Consider the following 15,353-nt stretch of genomic DNA (forward strand, 5'->3'; position numbering starts at 1 on the left):
ACGGGCGGGAGCAGTGAGGGATGTGGAAGGGTAGTGCTTGATCAGCCAGCAACGGACTGGGTCGCGTTTGAGGGTATGGAGGTGATATTCTTGGCTGTAGTAGCCAAGAAAGGGCCCAGGCACGGCCGGTATTCAGACGATGGAGATCCAGGTTGTCGGCTGGGTGGGTCATGCACACTTGATACCTGCCAAGAGCAGCCCTAGCCGAGTTGGAAGGAGGAGAGCCCCGAGCGCAGGCAGATGGTGAGGAAACACGGTAAGGCGTCTCTCGCTCACAGCGACGCTCCTGCGGCAGGCTGGCACAAGACCGCAAACCGGACGGGAGCAAATATAGAAAGTGCACCGGCGTCGTGAAGTCCTCGTCCATGCTCAATGCCCTGCTCATGCCCATGCCCATGCGGGCTGCTTGCTGCTGGGGGTCTGGTATAGTAGTCTTGGCGATGTTTGGATAAGCTTCACCAAAGACACATCTGATCAGAGGGATCCACCGAGGCGCGCATGCTTTTCGAAGTCCACGGCCAAACTGGATATGGAATGGAATGGCCAGCAGTGAGCCTCGGACTAACATTGATGAATTGAGTCGCATCCTACGGGAAATTGCGCGTGTGCGCTGAGCCTGACTGGTGGCTGGTGGATGCGCGCTCGAGCACTTGCCGTGCGTGCATCGAGCATCGAGCATCGCGCATCGAGTATTGAGCATTGGGTCTTGCGTATTGGGCAGCGAGCAGTGGCACTGCTCCAGTGTGCGGTAGCATTCCCATACGCCTGGGAATGCTTCGAAGGGAGAAGCTTTTGCGCAGACTTGGACGAGAGCCGTTCCAAGCATTGGCGCAGATTAGAGTGGAGGCCTGGCCACATGAACAGACCTCACATTGTCTACCAAGCTCTCTGGGCGATGCGGCCAGGCCAACGCAGCGGAGCAGATTGGGTGGATCGCTTGTGCTTGTCTTCGTCCCACGGAGAGGAATGGGTTCTTCTGCCATCACTTGGCCTGCTGGTGCTGGCCCAGTGCTCTGGAACGACATTTAGAATGAAACAGCGAAGGTTGAGTCGTCGGATTGTTGACGGCTGGTCGTCAGTGTGCAGCCGAAACCTTCTGCGAGCTGTGCTGTGATCGGGAGATTGACCTCAGGGTTACTCACTCACTCAGTCACCCACTCAATGCAGCCGTCAGCCGTCAAAATGCAAACTGAAAATTGACTCTTGCGGAGAACTGTTCGGCAGGTGCATGGTCTGTCCAGTGTACCCTTCCTGCCCTTTCCGCATAGTACAATTGACTGCCGGTGCGCTTGCCCCGACTCAGCAGGCACTAAATCTCCCCTGCCGATTACAGGAAACGAAACAAACACGGGCCTCCTTACCTAGAATTCTCCAGCGTGAAACACGGTGCACTGCGACATCACAACAACCGAAGGCAGGATTCCAGCCAGTTATCTGCAATGTGTGTCGTACAATGTTGTCTTTTTCAAGGAATTGCAACACGTGTCTGTCGGGGCTTTCTAATACGTGTGTACCAACGGTGGATCTTGCTGATCGGGAGATCAAGAGCGAAGAATGTCGTCATTTCGAAGCAGCAGCCAGGTACACTGCACGAAAGGGAAGGTAGAGAGGTACGTATCTCACTCGACATGTTGATTCGCTCGGTGGTTTTCTCCCGCCGCCCCACTGCAGATGCAACCCCCAGGTTGGCATACAGTATCCAACATCAACTCTCACAGCAACTCTGAACCCACCTTGAACTCCACCATCAACTTCTCTCGTCAGCCTCCGGGATCCCGTGTAGATGGGTATCAACGACCTCCCTGCAGTCCCTGTCCCCTGGGATACACGCAACCTCTGATTTCAAATAAGCGGGTCGGATATGTACTTGCTGGGCATGGTGAGGCATCGCCAAGCTGATCGGCCTCGACTCATCCGCAGGCCAAGCAAGGTCTGTGGTTCACAATCCAGGACGACAAGCCGGATGGCCTGGGTGCTTCCCAGCCCGAGTCACGAACGTAACGCCTGCCAGTGAGAGACCCGTTCTCATCGTAGTCGATCGTTTCATTGCCACGCTGTTGTCCTGAACAAGACGAACTGGCGGCCCTTCCCTTCAGCCATGCTAGTCAAATGCCACTGTCTACTTTTCATCAAGCGTTCGTTTTGCATAACTGTCATGTGGGTGCCACGAGGATCTACTACGAGGGGGCCGCCAGCTCTGCGCTCAGTGCTCTTTGCTGTTCAGCCAAGACAAGGCCAATGGCCCATTTTTCTCGCCACCAGTTCACAGGTGACTCGACTCGGCAGTGGGCAGATATTTGCGCCTTGAGCTTCTGGAAATGCATTACCTGACATATCGCACTGCAACACCACAAGGAATTTCTGTGTGATAGCATTGATGACCCAGACAGCACCAGTCATACGGTCACCCATACCTCCGCCAACAAGAATCCTATCGCGGCGCGCCGACTAATCCGCATTAGATCTCTAGCGCTTGCAATCAATCCTTGACCAACGGGGCGCTCCGCATGATAACCTTATAACAACCTTATTTTTGGAAGGACTAATGGAATGTTCGAACTCCGAAAATATCAGGATGGCATTGACAGCTATGAAGCTAGCAACGTCTGTCTCGCTGGCAGCTTCCCTGCGCCGGCCACGTCGTTCTGCAAGCGCCCGGTATCACGGCAAGAGCGCTCGCACTTGCGGACGAAGGGCACCATGGATCGGTCGAGGCCCCGTGTCTGATGATATTTCCATCTTGGTCTAGCAGATAGCGCATCTATTGTCGCCCTCCAACACCATGCATTCGCACCACTGCAGCGCCGTAATGCGTCTCATGATGCCTCACTCACGACAGCCAAGCCTTCTACGGAATTAACAGCTTCCAGGCCAGCCTGGACTCGTCTGCCCAGTTTTATCAAGGTTCCGTTCGGCACTGTCGCTTCCTAGACGACGAGCCCGGCTGAGATTCGCGGCCACGATTCAGTCATACACTGGCGTCTGGCCTCACGAACCAGCTTAGAGTTTGGTACCAACGTAGGAGACAGCGCTTCGACTGTCATCACGAAGTCTCCCATCCTCCTTGGCCCGCATCCAATGCATGCGACTGGCTGGTCCACTGGCCCCTATTGAGGCCCAGGCTGAACCCAATTATAACCACTTCCCGCAGGGTCTACAACACCTTCCATTTGGTCGGGATGAGCTGGTCTTTGCAGGCCCTGAAGATCAGGATGACTGTGTTGTGATCTCTCGAAAAACAGGGTATGACTTCTCTGGAAATGGGCCCAAGTTTTGGGCATCCATCTTGGCGACAACCTCCACGACTCCGTGAGCCAAGCACGTCGTCGTCAACTTGCAGGCCATAATCCCGCAGGCCGTGCAACATACGTCGGAGCATCATGGGACATCCCATCTCAAGAAGGACAGTCCCAGGTGGTGTTCAGGACCCAACCTTGACGCAGACGGAGCTGAGGATCGGCTTCGGGCCCGATTCGAGAGGGTTTAATACCGGCGCAAAGGGCAAGCTCCAGCTGAGCAGACACGTCCGACGATTATCGATGATCGCGGGGTATTTTGGCTTGTCTCACAAGAATTACTGCCCTTGGCAATCTACACGAGGCAGCGAACCGACCGCAAGGTTTCGAGATGACTGGACTGACGGCGAGTGTACAGAACAGACCGAGAGCCTATGCGGCTGTCCACCATATGCTGTGCATGCCGAGGAGCGCAGCCGATTCCCCGGACCAGCCCAGCGGAAGTTGTCTGCTCTTTTCTTGACCGCCTGTGTTCGAGGCTCGTGTCTGCATCTCTCGGCCCGATGCCTCTCGCTACGGCGCGTTGGGAGGGTCCGGTTCACCCAAGTGGGTTCAAGGCTTCACGACAAGGTGACAATCAATACACTGCGTGATCGGGCCCGGTGGAAGGGCGATTTGTGCACGTGCTGCCGTTTACCAGGACGAGCGTGCGGTGAAGCGATGAAGCTCATGGTGAAGTCGCCAGGTCTTGTGTAACTCCCGTGTACCAGGCACTCTGAGACAGATTGCCCTCCCGGACAATAGTTAGCTGATCGCTCTGTGCCAGAAACCGCACAGTGGTGCCACCAGGTGCCTGACCGGAATCCTCAAGCCATATTGCCGTGTCCTAGGTGAGGGTTGTATGTGAGTGATTAGAGATATTATGTCTTAAAGAGCGAGGGTCCTGGCAGGGGATAGCTTCGCTTCCCGTCTGGACCTTCTTTTCCTCTGATATACTGTGTCTACCTGCGCTTGAAGGACTGTTGCGAGTGCACAAGTTTGTTTGCGTGTGGTGACAAGACCTCAGGTGGCGTGGGTTCACCTGCTGTGACTACTACTGGACTCCCAGATATTTCAATTGTTTCGCGCTTTATCTTTGAATCTTTTAAAGAACAGCACGTCGGCTCCTAGCCTTGGTTCTGTGCATACTACTCGACCGTGTGAACCAGGTGTAATCGTCCTCATCCAGCAAAACGTACCATGAAGGTGTGGTATGAATCGGTCTCTTCAGGTAACATGTGGAGGGAAAGGTCGTACGCTGGAGCTGACGATAAGGATCAAACATGATGTCGTTATAGCAGAGACGCGGGCGAGCCTGCCTCGACTATCAAGCCAGCTCCCTAGGCATCCCGTAATCTTCACGGTTTCCATGTTAACATGTTTGAGCTTCCTTCTCTACAAATGCGCGCGGTCTTGGCTCGCTCAAATTCTGTACTGGGCCCATCCTCCCTTACTTTCACTTGAGTCCCGACGGCATCTCATCACCTTCAAAGGCCATGTCGTCCTTATGAAGGGGCCGTCTGGGTTAACACGACAGTGCAGCTTACGACGCCTGTCGCCATGATCAGCACGCAAGTTCATGGCCTATATGCACATGGTGCCTGTTTCGGCGGAGCTTCACTGCTGCGACGTTGTCGCGGGACTACAGTGATACCAAAGATGGGCTATGTTAGTAGCATACGATCAATATGGAGCCCAGGACGAGCACATCGGGCGGCCTTGGTGGGTATCGACCATGACGGCAAGCACTACTGGGAGCCAGGTTCCCTGGGTTGTTTGCGTCTGACGCAAGGGTAAGACGGAGATTCTCGCGCTCTTATGACGCTCAACTAAATCTCTGATCTCAAGAAAGGCAAGCCGCAGTGCGGGGAGGAAAGCGACGGGCCGCCCGCTACAAGAAGCTGTCATCAGTGTGCAGTCCTTAATGTCATGAGGCCAAGTCGGCCTGGGAAAGTCCACGCTCCATGCCAATGCAGCTTGGAAGAGTCCCGTCCACGAGCCACTCATGGCGGCCATTGCGAGCAGTCGTGGTGCTCGAGTCGCCGAGAACACGCCGTGTGGCAGAAGAAACACCCTTTAGAAGAGCCCGAGGAACGAAAATGGCGATGAAACAGTTTGCTTCCCGTCATGTCGTGTACCTGCAGCCCAATGAGATCCGTCGCCGACATGGTGACACTGACTCTCGCGGCCTACAAGCTGTGGAAGCCCACCATAGCCTGTATGGAGGTGGAACCGATTGGCTCTACAGACCGCCATCACCTAGCCAGGCTGCGAAGTTCGTCCACACCTCCCATCACCTGGTAAGAGCAGTTGTCTTTGTTGCATCGACGGCATGGGATCATTCGCTGTGTTGGGCCCGTTCTCGGCCAATTTCGCGGCGTAGACAAAGAAGGCTCTAAGAAGTAAAAGCGGCGAGAGTAATGGCGCGCGGTGGTGGAATCTCTTGCGGTCTGCAAAATCAGGTCCCCGGCGCACCCCGATGCACATTTTCATTTTCATATTCCTGGGCCGGTTACCATCAGGAGAGGACCCGACGGACGATCAGATATGTCGCAGCAGCAGGTGAAAGAGGGGCTCAGAACGGCAGGGGCGGTTTTATTCCTCATCTCGTTCATCATCCTGTTGGCCGTCGCTGGGAAGCTCTGCGTGAAGCGCTATCGGGCGGACGCGCCGCTATTGTATGAAGGCTTCCTTCAACTCTTTTGCTGGTCGAATCCCATTGCATCTGCTAATGGCCCTGCGAGGCCAGGAGAATTCCGTCGAGGGGGATTTGCAATAATAGTTGCTTCTCGAGGCTCAGCTGACCTAATCTCGCATGCAGGACGCCGAAATACCCAACGGATCCGCCTAGATCACCGACCTGACGTGGTTGAGTCGATCATGAGTTGAGATGAGATGAGATCAGATGAGCGACGGCTGGGTAGAGATGACGATCAATCTCGGTCCCGCAGGTCTCTACTCAAAAGGAGGAGATAGATGCATAAGTGGCTTTGTGAGGCTTGACTGGCCGACAGGGACTCTGTCTATCAGTCTTGTTTGTCGGTGTCGAAGGCGAGCGCATTGCACAAAGAGGCAAGCGCCGGTTTAAAGTGACGAGTTTAGCTCTCTCATGCCGAATGTGACACTGCTTTGTCGCCCCTGAGTCAAGGGACCCTCTAATCTCATCGAATCTCGTGTTTTCCACTGGGTCTGCCAAGCACCTCGCACCAGTCCCAGATGAGCCCAGGCGCCGACCGAAGCGGAGGCGAGGCGAAGCGCCTGGCGGCAGCAGGAAACGGGACATGAGGCCATGCGTCCCATTGCCCATCACCCTTTCCCGGTCCTGTCATTGTAATTTGCGATTGTCAGTTGACGGGGAGGCTTAAAAGCGAGCCAAGAAAGAGGCCTGCGGGCACAGCTTTGTTCCTGTCCAACCAAAGCGCTGCCGTCCGGGACTCCCCCCTTAAGAATGACTTCACCATCCCTGTGACAGCCCACAAATATCGACTTGATCGGTCCTATCCCTGCTCTGCGTTTCCCCCCCAAAGGTCAAGCTTCAATTGACATTCAATTCACATTCTCGACTCGCATCCATTGTTTGTTTCAAGGTTTCGAGTCTGGTGATCTATCATTCTTAGACTTGACTTGACATCAATCCTAAATCCAACCATCACCAGTAATAACAACCACCCAGCATTTCACTTTGTAATACCATACCGGTCACTCAACCTTTCTTCCTCAGTCCGTACAGGTTGTCTCACGTGCAATCTCCTTTCGAAAAGTCACCCCACTACCCACAGCGAACATGTCCAACACTACCAGCCGCTTCTTCTCCTTCTCGGACGAGTTCAAGGAATGGGCCAAGCAGGAGGATGCCGTCAACAACCAGATGAACAGCAATTGGATCCCCGCATACATAATTATCACCCTGATCCCCATCGGCTTCATCATCAGCGCAGCACTGGCCAGTCGCAAGGAGACAAAACGACAGGCCAGCGAGCGGGCTGCCAGGGCCGCGAGAATAGGTGAGCTACTGCCTTCATGGCTGCGCAACATAATGTTTACGACGCGGCGTGCTAACAGCGACTCTCAGGCGGCAACTGGGACTGATGAGAACATTATCGGTTTGAGGGATGTGGAAACAAGGCTCGCGAAGACGAGCACAAAGACAACGACAATCACAGAGCCAGGGCCCACCCATTCGAGGGACAGCATAGCGTCAGACACGGGCGCCGTCATTGCCGGCGGCGCCACGCACGGCACCGATGATGCGAGTCCAGCTCGGCGGCAGCTTAGGAACCCGGTCGGCGAGCAGTTCCGCCAGCATTGGCAGAGACACGCCCAGCCCAGCGCATCTAGCGCCCGGAGCAGACCGCGAGGGCGGACTATCTGGCCGAGTTATCTCGAGTAAATGGAAGGGACCAGTGACAGAGGACGTCGAGGCAGATGAGGGCCCAATCGAGTCGACTGACCAGTCAAGCTCGGGCGACTGAGGGAGAAGTCTTCCCCTCCGTGGGCATGCTGACGTCTTGGGACCTGCGGCGGTGGCCGCGGGCAGAGAGGAGTCGTATGGATAAAGTAAACAGGTAATAATATTAATATGAAGCAGAGAGTCAGGAACAGATGAGAAAGTCCAAACTGCTGACGTTGTGAATAATGAACTTTGATCTATTTAACTGACCGTCGTGGATTTATGTCTGTCTGTCTGTTGGTTACTAGCGCTGACCTCGTGCAGTGCAACGGGTGTGGGTGGTTTTTCTCAGGTCCGGATTCAGATCCGGGTCGAGATCCAAGGATCCCCTCAGGCATGGCTGCGGCGCAAAATACTCAGGTACCAAGCTCACTACCAAGCTCTACCAAGCTCCCGGCCCGCCCTGCAGCCAAGAGGGGGCCACGCCCAATCATCCGTCAGTACATTCCGCCAACGCATCGCATCACATACAGCGACACGAGATCTTCCTCTTGGAGATCCTGATTAACACTGCACGTGGGAATACGTCAAGGAGACTCGACACCAATGTCTGCTACATACAACGGCCGCGTCCCAGACAAAGAAAATGATCGCCTAACCAGACGATAAAGGAAGGATCCCCAGCTGCTCCAGCTAATCGACTCCAACAACCACCTGAGTCTACCAAATTCTCTAGAACAAAATTGTACAGAAGCGCAGATCGGCATTCCCAAAAAGCTGTTACCTGGAGAATCATACGGCCCCTCGTCGAACAGTTTCCCCGACGCGACCTCCTGCTGCCCACCGGCGTCCTCCATACTCATCCCACAGCCACGAGCACCGAGGGGCTTTCTAAAGGCCTGTTACCGACCCAGCCACCGGCCTCACGTCGCCTTGCCTCATCCTTGACTACAGAGCATGTGAACACGCACCACGACACCAAGCTCGTGGCTAGCCCAATGGGATCTGGACGCCTGGCTGCACTTGAGCGAGTTGAGCGCTGGGCCCTAGACTGAGATCTGGGCGGGACGGATTGAGTTTCCAGGCGTTGCCATTCTGGGTGCTGCATCTTGAATCATTGATTTCTCGGTTAGCATCAATTATGCTTCTACAACACAATTGAGGATTTTCTTTCTCGAGAGCCTCTGCAGAAGAAGCGAAGGGTTTCATTCTGCATGATGGCGGTGCTGACTGCCACCAGCGGGTGGCCCGTCAGCAACCACCCGACTGGCTCGCGTGATCCTGCAGGATTAGCATCGGGAGTTTACATGGCTCTCCCACAATGTCGGAACTTGGGGGCTAAGTCTTGTTGGCTGTAAGTGGTCAGCTGCCCCCTGGCCCGCGCGAAGGACCAAATGCTGTGCCTCAGCTTCACATTTTTAAGTGTGACTTGGGTGGGGCTCAAAAGTTTCTTTGGACGTCTCGTCGTGACCTCGCTCCATTCAACCTCCGACTGTGGAAAGGAGCAGGTTGGCCGTGTTATGGGAATCCAGGCCGCGGTCGTCAAGTACAGTGTCATGCTTTAAGGAAAACAATAGAGTCTGTGAATATAACGTGCAGAAACGATGTCAAGTCACAGTACAAAAATGAGGGTGATATCATCACTTCCAGCATGGCTTCTCAATCTTAGCTATACAGTACACGACCAAGAGTTTATAAAGCCCGGCAGTTCTCGACAAATTCTCCGCCCAGCTCATGCAAGAGAAGACAGAAGAGATTGCCCTATCAATGTGTACTGCAGGTCAGAGGCTATCGTATCTCTTGCTTCACGCGCGTGCTCAGGCCTGCTACTCTGGTCGCTAGTTTTCTATTGGAAGCCAACAGCGATCGGTCGGAGGGTTCATAGCAAAAGCGAGTCTGGACCTGGCTCCAACTTTAACTACTTTCATCTAATACCTGGTTCTAGTACTGTCGCCGTGGCCCATTTTCTCGCAGGGGCTTTAGTACGAACCACAAGAAGCGAACCGCAAGTGGATCCACACTAGTCCACCTGTATTCTGCAAGTCTACATCTTACATTGGCTGATTAGTTTCTCTGCCCGTGAACACCTCAGATCCTAGCGCATATCGCCAGGCGTGTCAGATTTCAGCCTTTCGAGGTTAGATGTTGTTTCGACCATGTGTCAGGCAAATGATCGCGAATAGAGTGTGGAGAAAACGAAGCTATTATACTTCCCTTGCCTTTCTCAGCCCCTAGCGAACGGTACGACCCTTCCGCATGCAATCTAGCAGGTTTAAAGAGTAACCTCTAAATCATCCCACACATAGTGCATATGAGAGGGGGAAGTACCATCTCACACCGGCTGAACTCTTTAAAAACCTCGCCCGGTAATCACTATCTGAGCTCAGTTCTTGGCCGTGAAAACTGACTGGTACCCATACCAAGCTTGTTTAGTATTCCGGCGGGCTTGCAGAAGGTGCTTCCTCCGCCGAAGTCGAAGCGCAGCAGAGCAAAATCGCGTCAAATAGACGGGCTACCGATTGGAAGCCGACATGGTCATATCGATCAAGATCCAGGTTTGATGGAGGGAATACAGGCGAGGGCGGTACCATTGTCTCGCGGACTGTGTCTAGTAGGATCTTTGTAGTACGCCGGAAGAGAATGAGTGAAGTTATCCATCGTTTACTCGCGTCAGGCGATTGCATCCTCTTGCATTTTGCAGACCAATGCTCTGAGTCTGTGCAGATTGCTCTTATGAACATGTATTTAAACCTCGCGTTATATTCAGTCGGTCTGAGAATCGCCCGCCAAACACAGTCTCTGTGTGGTATTCCACATAGAGCTTTGAAGGAACGAAGCAACACAGAACTCCAGCAACACCCGACACAATAATAGCCCCAGCTACCAACAATAGTCTTTCCTTGCCCGTCAACATCACATGTCAAGATGTCTTCTGTCGCGGACATGGAGCATCTTTTTCCGCCGCGTCAACAGACAGAGCAGCACTCGAAGAAAGACTACCTGTCAGTCACTGACAACCGGACTGGCCGCTCATACAGGATTCGTATCGCACAGAATTCCATCCTAGCCACAGACTTCCACGACATCAAGTCCCCGCCCAATGCGGAGAATCCAGTTGAGCAAAACGATGCAGGAATCCGGGTCTTTGATCCCGGCTTTCAGAATACAGCATGTATGGCATCCGAAATCACTTATGTTGACGGGAATGCGGGCGAGATCGCTTACAGAGGCTATCGCGTCACCGACCTGTTTCACTCCGGAAGGCCGTTCGAACATGTTGCTTTCCTTTTGATCTTCGGCCACCTCCCAAATGATTCAGAAGCAACAGCATTCAACAGGTCGATTGCCACTTCCGAGATGCCACCTCAGAACATCTTTGACATGATCAACAATCTGCCGTAAGTGATTTGGTCAAGACTTGAAGATAATGCTTTTCAAAGCGAACTTACTTACGCTACCGTCTTTCAAGACCGGAAACACACGCCACAACAGCCATTTCCGCCGCGCTCACCATGTACGCAGCTTTGCGTCCAAAAAAGATCCCAGCACACCGCGGTGAAAACCTTTACCAGAACAACCTCCCCGCCGTAGACAAAGAGATTTCACAGTGCCTCCTCATCTCCTCCGTCGTCGGGGCAGCGATATTCTGTCGTCTCCACGGCCGCGACTTTGCACCACCACAACCCTCTTACTCATATACAGAGAACATTCTACACATGATGAGGTTTGTGGATGCAGAAACAGGACGGCCCGATGATCGAGTATGTGATCTCTTCACTCGTCGTCCCCCTCCCGAGGCTTTTCCACTGACAACGCTCTTCGCATGATTGCATATAGGTCGTCAGTCTCTTAAATCGCACCATGATACTCATGGCCGACCATGAGATTACCAGTTCCGCCTCAGTCCTCCTCAATACGGCATCGGCACTAGCTGACCCTTTCTCCTGCTGCGCCGCCGCAGCGCTTTCTGGTATCGGTATCTTACACGGCGGTGCTATTGAGGTCGCTTACAAGCAACTCGAAGCTGTGCGTGACGTGAGCCAGGTTCCAGCATTGATCGAAGATGTCAAGGCCCACAAGAGGCGGCTATTCGGGTATGGCCATAGGAAATGGAAGGTAAGCTCGTCCTCTAGAGTCCCTGAGCTCCCTCATCACATTTCACTCGCTTCCAATTGGCCTCAAAAGCCGAAGCCAAGGACAAAAGGGATGATTTCGGGTACTGACCACCCCATAGCTTGCAGATCCACGGTCAGTCCTCTTTCGCGAGCTGATTTCTGAAGCCATGGAAGGCAACGAGTCTCTGAAAAACGATCATCATCTTGCTATCGCACTCGAAATCGACCGCGTTGCATCCCAGGACAAATACTTCCAGGAACGCAAACTGTGTGCCAACGCAGACCTGTTTCTGAGTTTTGCATACAAGGCCATGTACGTAACTTGCCCAAGTTCTGGTCAAACCTCACGCCTTTATGCTAATATGGATGTCAACCACAAAGGGGCATTCCTGTTGACTTTATCCTCCCCATGACGATCCTGAATAGGAACCCCGGCTATTTGGCACATTATCGGGAAGCAATGGGTAAGTCATGACCAAGTCTGCTTCAGACAACCCAACACCTCTGCACCATAGCCTCAGTTTTCACTAACCAGTGATTGGTTTAAAAATCAGCCGTTCCTAAGCCTTGCATGTGGCGGCCACTTCAGATCTATGTCGGAGAGAATCCGGGACGCATGCTTGATCGTGCTTCCGAGCAGGAAGACGACCAAAGTCCTGAAAAGAAGCAAGACCATGATTCCAAGGTGGTCAACAGAGTTGTCAAAAACGGGCAGCTGCGAGACGTCGTACGTCGCATGTATCACTGGAAGTTTCTACGTGGGTAATTGGGCCCGCAAGGCTACCATTCTTTCCCCGGATTGGGATATTGAGGGCTTGAATGTCTCTAAATTTGGATTTCTGTTGCGGTACAGCGGTGTTGGTTTGGGTCACAGAAGAGTGGGAAGTTCGCAGTCTATCGTTTGCGAACTTTTCCAATTTCACGTGTAATCACTTGGAAAAGAACAGTACAGAGATAATATCCTAATCAACCTCGTGTTTTCATTCGGCCCTATGAAGGGCACGAACGTGCTTGTTTGGACCATATGTTACGCAACTTGAACATATACTTTTGGAGTACCACGCCCACAAGCCAGAATGTACGAGCATGAGTAAGTCTAGCATTAGCATTCAAGCAATCCAAGGTGCAGACACATGATAAACCTCGCCGTGAACCATGCAAGTACCTCATCGACACGCCCAGCGGATAAGCAGCGATCACACAGTCGTCATCGACATGCAGTGCCACCACGGTGAGCGATTAAGCAAGCAAGCGATCCAGCAAGCAAGATAATGGAGGCGCACGGAACTGCCACACGGCAGATCGTCCCATCACCCAACCCAGCCCCAGGCCCGGCTGGAACCACCCGCTTAGGCTTTCTTGGCTGCCGCCGGTCGAAAGCTAAAAGGCCAACCAAGCATGTCAAGCAGCTGAGCCGCGTCATTTAGTGAGTGGTTGGGATGGAGGAGGGACGTGCAACAGAGTGTGTATGTGAATCAATGACTGTGGCTGAGCTGCGGCCTTTTTTTCGTGTGCGGTTGTGTGTGTGTCTCTCGACTGGCTGTCTTTTGGGTTTGTTGCACATGTCCAGTCGTGGATGAGTGGCCCGGATTAGGGAGATAACTCCGCGGAAGCGATTTGGGGGTCAGCATGCAGTCTTCCGGGGAACTTCAACCTCGTACTCTCGTACTCGCTCCTGCACGGGTGAGTTTCCCGGGCTGAGCTGAGCTTCCTCGGTCAGCCTAGCATGGGCGTTGACAGGGCAGGCAGGGACTGATAAGCTTAAGAGAACGTTGACCGAAGTTCATCCATAAGCCGGGCTGATCAAGCCGAAACATGTCGAAGACAGAGAGTAAGCACGGCCGATGACCAGAAACAAAAATAACCGTCACAGTGTGAACGAAAAGAGTCTGGACATTGGAGAAAGATTTGACGGGTCCCGCAAATGAGCGAGCAGCATTTCTGTATTCCTATCCAGGCTGGATCACCAATTCTCATGGCTCATCAGCCAGCAGAGAGTGAATGATGACGCGTAATGAGAAGCGACCGCAACTGAATCTGACCCTTCGAGCCCTTCGCAGGTCAGTCATATCGTAAGAGACAGTCCTCCTGTAGTCTATCCACTTTCCATGGTCTTGCTCAGTCACCATTAAAAAGAAAACAGCTGGGAAAAAATAGTTGTCCCACGCTCAAAGAAGCCGTATCCCTTTTCCTATCCGGGCTGCGTTCATGCAGATCCAATACAGAATGCCAAGTTAATAAAAAAAGAAAAGAGGAGACCTGAAGATCATGCTCCTCTCGGCTCCGAAAACGCCTTTATCGTGTGTTACTGAAAGGACTCCAAACTCCGTCGTCTGAGTTGCACCTGTGCGTCTAGTGATTGAGCAGACGTATGCTATTGAGGTCGTTTCTCGGTTCCACATTCGTCCTCGCGCCATGGACGGTGAAAATCATGTACAGAGAAGCTGGCGGCTCTGATCGTTCGATGTCGGGTGATATGTGTCGTCGGGTAGTGTACCGCAGTGGTACTGAAGACGGTCGGGTAATAAAAGGAGGCCGCTGTGTGTCCAGAACGGCGTCGTGTATGACATGTTGAACATTCCGCCTATGGAGCCGTGGACGGTGCAATCCATTGTGATGGGCACGTAACCCAAGAAATCTCTCTAGCCGCGGCGATCTTCTCAATTGCCGGCGGGCTTCCAGATTCCCGCACCGAGTGGTTTGCTGATGCCGAAACCAACTCCAACGGCCGTCAGGACCACCAGCACGATGATGGCTACCTTGACGAGGATTCTGTTCCGCTTGCTCATCTTGGCGAGGCATTGACACGACCGCTGGTTGAGCTTGTTCGCCTTGGCCTTCTTCTTCCAGTGGTCCTGGCCTGGCCATACCTGGGCACCCTTCAGATTGCCCTTGCTTGTGGATTTCATGCCACAGCTGTCATCCTCCCGCGTGGTTCGGGTTGATATCATGGCCTCGATGTCAGTGTCGAAGGGGTTCAGGTCGTTCGCAGACGCTGGGGTCGAGACTTCGGACGGGCGGCGGTAGCCTGGTTCAGGTCCGACGGTAAGGGTTTCGGTAGTTGTGATGGTTGTGGTGGGCTTCCCGCTGGAGACATCTTGTGTGGTGGTTTGGACTGTAGCAACAGGCGTAGTTGCCTTTTCGTTGACAGCCTCTGATGCCATCTTGACTGATTTGGTGAGGCTTGCCTCTGGGCCGCTCAAGGGCTCGATATGGGTTGCAGGAGTAAATATGCCAAGTGATGGTCTGGTCGGTGGGTTATGTTGCGCTCGCCGCTTTCACGGAGAGTCGTCACGGATGTGTCTTGCGACAGAAGGGAAGCTGGGACAGGTTAGATATTTGTAAATTATTGCAAAATGTGTAAGGTGCAATGGCCCAACAAGTGTGGATGAATTGGTCGAAAGGTGGTAGGAGTGAGTTGGCTAAGTGGTGGCAGTGACTTACAGGCAAGCGAACTGTGCCTCGTTCGTACCAGCTTCGAGGGTGATCGAATGATGCCAGACAAGATGCACCTGCACGGCTGAGCGACCTCGTACGTCAGAGTTGTCTGACACGAGGGAGGACCTGTTGATG

At 53.3% G+C, this 15,353-nt stretch overlaps 4 protein-coding genes across 4 annotated transcripts; 3 read left to right on the forward strand and 1 right to left on the reverse strand.

Moving 5' to 3' along the window:
- Positions 1-5,441: 5,441 nt before the first annotated feature.
- On the forward strand, positions 5,442-6,139 carry J7T55_002005 (uncharacterized protein; the record flags this gene model as incomplete). Its single annotated transcript, XM_053142927.1, has 3 exons — positions 5,442-5,575; positions 5,798-5,953; positions 6,097-6,139. 3 exons carry the CDS (start codon positions 5,442-5,444, stop codon positions 6,137-6,139), a joined length of 333 nt encoding a protein of 110 aa, XP_052994457.1.
- Positions 6,140-7,059: 920 nt separating this feature from the next.
- On the forward strand, positions 7,060-7,665 carry J7T55_002006 (uncharacterized protein; the record flags this gene model as incomplete). The annotated part of the gene is made up of 1 exon (XM_053142928.1): positions 7,060-7,665. One exon carries the CDS (start codon positions 7,060-7,062, stop codon positions 7,663-7,665), a length of 606 nt encoding a protein of 201 aa, XP_052994458.1.
- A 2,925-nt stretch (positions 7,666-10,590) lies between these two features.
- On the forward strand, positions 10,591-12,820 carry J7T55_002007 (citrate synthase; the record flags this gene model as incomplete). The annotated part of the gene is made up of 7 exons (XM_053142929.1): positions 10,591-11,063; positions 11,135-11,426; positions 11,503-11,781; positions 11,900-12,093; positions 12,162-12,244; positions 12,335-12,507; positions 12,728-12,820. The coding sequence occupies 7 exons, from the start codon at positions 10,591-10,593 to the stop codon at positions 12,818-12,820; spliced, it is 1,587 nt and encodes a 528-aa protein (XP_052994459.1).
- A 1,620-nt stretch (positions 12,821-14,440) lies between these two features.
- J7T55_002008 (uncharacterized protein) lies at positions 14,441-14,944 on the reverse strand (the record flags this gene model as incomplete). Its single annotated transcript, XM_053142930.1, has 1 exon — positions 14,441-14,944. The coding sequence occupies one exon, from the start codon at positions 14,942-14,944 to the stop codon at positions 14,441-14,443; it is 504 nt and encodes a 167-aa protein (XP_052994460.1).
- Positions 14,945-15,353: the final 409 nt, after the last annotated feature.

This window comes from Diaporthe amygdali (assembly GCF_026229845.1).
Source record: "Diaporthe amygdali strain CAA958 chromosome Unknown NODE_12_length_1037015_cov_66_201586, whole genome shotgun sequence".
In the NCBI taxonomy this organism is placed as follows: Eukaryota; Fungi; Ascomycota; class Sordariomycetes; order Diaporthales; family Diaporthaceae; genus Diaporthe; species Diaporthe amygdali.